The 5,880-nt window shown below is 39.1% G+C and overlaps 1 protein-coding gene across 3 annotated transcripts in view; it reads left to right on the top strand.

Annotated features, from left to right (window-relative positions):
- Positions 1-5,632, top strand: part of RNLS (renalase, FAD dependent amine oxidase) — a 273,899-nt gene extending 268,267 nt beyond the window's left edge. For 2 of the 3 annotated variants that reach the window (XM_019651518.1, XM_019651520.1), the window contains exon 7: positions 4,787-5,039. In XM_019651518.1, the coding sequence (XP_019507063.1) occupies positions 4,787-4,939 (153 nt within the window). In that variant the 3' untranslated portion in view covers positions 4,940-5,039. Of the gene's footprint in view, positions 1-4,786 lie in introns of all 3 variants that reach the window. The other variant, XM_019651519.1, reaches the window with a different exon arrangement.
- The last annotated feature ends 248 nt before the right edge of the window (positions 5,633-5,880 follow it).

Raw genomic sequence — 5,880 nt, 5'->3', positions numbered from 1 at the left:
TTACAGTACAAAATAGCAAGTCACATAATAGATATAAATAACATGCTGAACAGGCACTTACCCTGCCTGGCAGTGCAAGAAAACCTCAGAGTAGGTGACATTTGTGCTGGTTCTTGAAGGATGAGCGATTTACTTGGCAGAAAAGAGAGGGAGCAATACCACATTGCCAAGCAGAATGGTTTGTTCAAAGTCACAGAAGCACTACAAAGAAAGATGAGTTTGAAGGACCTTAGTTTGATTGTAGATAAGACATGTGGAAAAGGTGAGAGAAATGGAAAGAGATGAGGCTTGATGAGGAGTTTGCATTTCATTCTGTAGGTAGAGAGAAGTCCTAAAATGCATTCACATGGGTTTAAATAGCTTAGCAATCAAATGCTTTTTCTACGTGGAATTGATATGTACAGTCCAGTCACCAGTCACCACCTGAGTTTACAGAAACATTACATTAGTGAGCCTGCAGCGAGAGCTCCTTCTGACGAGCCCTGGCACATGTGTGAGCTGAGGCAACCTGGATTTCCAAGGGGTTGTTTCAGCCCTGACATCTGTCTTAAACACAGTCATTGAGCTGTGGTTCCTCACTGTGGCTGGAAGCCTAGCCAGAGGCTGCATTATTGTGAGAGATTGTGGCTTTGACAATTATGTGCTCCTCCACTGCAGGGCTCTCTACTTCACATGGGCGCAGGAGCTTGCCAACACACACTTCATGTTTTCATATTTTCCTCATTGGGTAATTGCAAAATGGGCGATTCCACCTCCATGCCGCGAGATTGATTTCATCCAAACTGCAGACTGGCTGATCAGTGGCCCAGTTTTCCAGTCATGTGATCTGGCATCTGGCATTTACCACCCATCAAATGAAATTACACAGCACTGATGAATTACCAGCTCACCCCTGGGCAGAACTTTTTCCCTTAAGTTCCCTCCTCCTTAATACTTGTATAATGTTTAATAGTGTCATGGCTTGTCTACACAGGGATATCAACTGGAATGTATCAAAACTTTACCACAAATGGAGATTTATATATGTATGTATAAATTATACACAAATAGACACACATGTATATGTATGAATACATGTGAATGAGTTATCCGATTTATGTGAGTTATCCGATTTATGTGATGAGTAAAATTGAGTGACTATAATTTTTGTTTTGTTTTAAAAATTATTCATATATAGACACATACACACGTGTGTGTGTGTGTGTGTGTGTATACATACACATATATAAAATGCCATTTATATGAATCTTCCAAATGCATGAAACTATCTAAATAAATCCTGGTACCAATTCCAACGTTGATGTCGAGGGGGATCCTCCCACACCAACAAACAATTTTCAGATACCAGCGGGGCGTCTGAGAAGTCAACTTAATTGTTAACTATCTACCTGAAGAGAGCATCATATTCCACAGGTTGAGGGGTCAGTCCTATAAGACTGCCCCCTCCCACCACTTCAGAAGCAAGTCAAAAACCCAGGCTGTTACCTGTGCTTCTGACTGATGGGCTATAAATCAAGAGGTTCCCTTTACCCTCTCCTTGGGTTTGATTCATTTGCTAGAGTGGCTCACAGAACGCAGAGAAACACGTTACTTACTAGATCACTAGATAACATCCATGTGTTCACCAACCCCAAAGCTCTCCAAACCCCATCCTTTGGGGTTTTTATGGAGGCTCCATTACATAGATATGATTGACTAAATGCTTGATCATTAGTGATTGAACTCCAGCTTCAGCCCCTCTCCTCTCCCTGGAGGTGGAGGTAGGACTGAAAGTAGCAACCCTCTAATCACAATGTTGGCTCCACTGGCAACCAGCCCCCATCCTTAGGTGCTTTCCAAAAGCCACCTCATTAACATAACAAAAGACGCCTTGGTCACTCTCAACACTTAGAAAGTTTCAAAGGTTTGGGAGCTGGAGTCAGGAATTGTGGCTGAACACCAGCTATGCATCTAAATGACCAAATATATGTTTCTTATAAATCACACTATCACACTTTCGAATGTTTTTGTTTTGTTTTACTTCAATCAAGTCTTTATGGAACTATTTTTGAAAGTGTCGAAAGGGTGAGTTCTGGAATCAGCCTGCTCTGTTTGAATACCTATTTCTTCACCTCCTAGTTCTGTCTCCTTGGGCAAATAACAGTCTTTCTGAGTTTCAGCTTTCTCACCTTTTAAAATGAGAATAATAGTAACCACCTCATGGGATTGCTTTGTGAATTAAATGGGTGTGCAGGTAAAGCATTTGGTATGCAGTGAACATTCAAATAATGCTAAAAATTCATACTTGATGCACATTAGAATTAGCTCTTGAATGCTGGGGCCATCATGACAAGCATTAATGATTACAGGAAAACAGATAGCTGGCAACTGTGGAGCCTATTAAGAACCAGAAAGCTATTTACCCTTCTACTTAATAGCCCCAGACCAGGCTTCTTCCCAGGCCTGTCTGGTTTCTGAGTATTTATACAGCATCCTTTGCTTTTAGACTGTCAGTTGTCACATTATAAAATTGCTAATTTACATAGGAACTTAACAGTGCTTTTGCCCCCTTAGCGTTTTACTGACAAATCAAATAATCCAGCTTGTTAAAATTCCATCTAAAGCAGGAGTTTAGAAGCTCTGATTGAATGCCCCAACCTGTCCTTCAATGTCTGCACTATGTACTGTCCATTTTAGCCACTCAAAGATCTTTTCTGCTGATTTCAAGATTATTGGCCAATGAAAGACAAATACCAAATACAGCATGATCTCACTTATATGTGGAATCTAACATAGTCAAACATGTAGAAGCAGAAAGCAATGGGAATTGCTAGGAGCTGGGGGAAAGTCAAAATGTTGGTCAAAGGGTACAAAGCTTCAGTTATGTAGGGTGAATCAGCCCAGGAGAACTAACGTTTAAAATATGGCTATGGTTAACAATACTGTATTGTATACTTGAAATCTGGTAAGAGGATAGATCATAAAATATGTCACACACACAAAAGTAACTATGTGAATTATTGGATATGTTAATTAGCTTGATTATGGTGATTATTTCACAACGTATATCAAAATAGCAAGTTGCATACCTTAAATATATACAATTTTTATTTGTCAACTATTTTTCAATAAAGCTGGACAAAATTAAGTTATAGTTCAACATAATAAATTAAAACTATGCCATAATAAAAAAAAACATTATCTGCAATGTCTATGATAGATGAAATTGTTATTAAGGGACCTCCAGAAAAAGTGAGAGGACACTTAACATTTCACATCTGTATCTGAGCGACACAGGTCATTAAAGGTCCATATCTTTAGAGATTCAACAAAGAAGTAAGTATACCACCTCTTTTTTAAAGCAAACTATGGCATATAAATAAAGAATACCTAGGCAAACTTTTTCGAGTTTAAAAAATTGTAAAAGCATATACTAACTCAACCTGTCTAGAACCAAAATCTCAGCTCCATAATCCATTGATTAAATTTCTTCACATTTTGTGGTGTGATTTTTAGACAAGCAAATCTTATTACTCTTCATGAAAACACAGTACAGAGAAGACCAGAACTACCAGTAGCAGCCTATGTGAATGGTGCTCCCTGAAGTTGTGTGGGGAAGCAATTTCAAGTGAGACTGCCTTTGTTTTAAATTTGTGTGGTTTGGCTTCAGTAGCCAAACCATCTCAGTGTCCAAGATAACTGCGTTCACCTCCCACCTATTCTCCTGGCTGTGAATGCTTGTTACCAACATCCATCCCAAGTTTCAGAATATATTTTTTTCCAGAAAATAGTCTCTCTCTCTCTCTCTCTCTCTCTCTCTCTCTCTCTATATATATATATATATATATATATATATATATATATATATATATATATATATATCTTTCATCATTTCAAATATTATAAACCTGGTCCTACAAAATAAAATAAATTCCAGACTTCAGCTGTTTCTCTCTTTTTGGCTCATGAATAATAAATTCTACATTTTAGTAGATTTTTTAATTTATGTTTTATAATTTTTTAGTTTTGAAACCCTATATATCTCTCTTCTCTTGCCTTTCAGCCATGTCCCTCTCTGCAGCCAGCCTTCTCCTGTAACACACACACACACACACACACACACACACACACACACACACAGTGACCTGCCCCACAGTTTCCTAAACACATTTTATTTTCTCGTGCTCATAGACTATGGGCATCTATGCATGATGCCCTGCTTTTTGGAAAGCTCCATCCCTGTTTCCTTGACTGGCAAGCTCTCATGCATCCATCAGAAGTCAAGTGAAATGACCAGCCACCTCCTCTTTGAATTTTCTGTGTGCGGGTGTACTGGGTGTTCCTGTAGCTCCCTCTCCTTCACTCTGCCTTAGCCCTTAGACACTGTTAAGTGCCAACAGTCTTGCTAAACTGGAAACTCCTTAAGGTCACAGCCCTTAAATCCACTTTGCCTGGCACATCGCAGGGAACTCAATAACGGGTGAATGATTTCATGAATAGCATTTCCTTCTTATAAAAAAAAATCACTGTACTTTCAACTGATTGAGCATATCATGACCTACTAATTTTGAAGTTCAATGTACTTCTGATTATCTTATCAAATAATTAAAAATATAAACATGTAAGAATGTCAGTGTCAACACTTAGGTGAGGGGGAAGAGTAAGGGAAGTATTGTCTTCCATTGCTTCTTGTGAGACATCTTGATATCTCCAGGTTGAAAAGCCTTCCCCAGGTGGGTGGTGACAGCCCAACATAGCACAGAACGTCAGTTGCAATCCCCCCCTTATTTTTGTTTTGCTTTTTCAGGTTACAAATGCTGCTGCCAACTCTCCTGGCCAAATGACTCTTCATCTCAAACCTTGCCTTGTGTGTGGAGGGGATGGATTTACCCACTCCAACTTCGATGGCTGCATTGCTTCTGCCTTATGTGTTCTGGAAGCTTTAAAGGATCATATTTAGTACCTGTATTCTTAGTCTCTACCTGTGCTTTGGGTTTTTGTTTTCTCAATTTTCTGTTATTGATTTTTTCCTTTTCTATTTTGTTGAGAGAAATTACCGGAAAATTGTTCTTCACTTGTTGTCATTTTTTATATGGAGTATAAAATTGATTTTCTAATTTTTATAGTTACAACCCATGCTAGAATAAAAATTTCTTGGGCTTTATACCTGTTGCCACTTTTCTGAGTTGCCGTGGCTACTATACTTGTTGGAGGAAAAGTAATGCTTAAAAGTAACAAGTGGCCCTCCCCAAATTTAGTCAAATCAAAACTTTATTATTCTTTTGAAAATTTCACTTCCAAATAAATATTCATTATCAAAGCCTCATTTTTAATCTTCAACTATGCCCTTGATTTAATATTTTTACAAACTTCTAAACTACAAGATTCCTCCAAACTATACATAACAGTGTAATTTTTGTTACTCATTTATCTCCTAAGTTATTAAATAATCCTGAATTGTAGTCATGTATGTCCTCATCTCTAGGATTGCAGTTGGGAGGGCAACTTGACAGGTAAAATAACCTCTCCTCAAATTTTCAGAAAATAACCAGATTCATCTTGACTTTCCAAGTGACACAGAACTTTTTAACCTTAAAAAAACTCAGTCTTAGGCCAGCGGAGTGGCTCAGTTGGTTAAGAGCTTGCTCAAGAGTGTGAGCTCTGAGCAACAGGGTCGCCGGTTAGATTCCCACATGGGCCAGTGAGCAGCACCAGAGCTGAGCTGCCGCTGAGCTGCCAACAGGTGGCAGGATGGCTCAGCTGGTGAGAGCACGTGCTCTTAACAACAAGGTTGCCGGTTTGAAATGGTGGGGTACGCCCACCCGCAACTAAAGACTGAACTCAGCACCTTGAGCTGAGGTTCGGCCTGGATGGCTCAGGGGATAGAGCGTGCGCTCTTAA

This window comes from Hipposideros armiger, unplaced genomic scaffold, assembly GCF_001890085.2.
Source record: "Hipposideros armiger isolate ML-2016 unplaced genomic scaffold, ASM189008v1 scaffold_161, whole genome shotgun sequence".
In the NCBI taxonomy this organism is placed as follows: Eukaryota; Metazoa; Chordata; class Mammalia; order Chiroptera; family Hipposideridae; genus Hipposideros; species Hipposideros armiger.
This window is presented reverse-complemented; position numbering and strand designations above follow the sequence as displayed.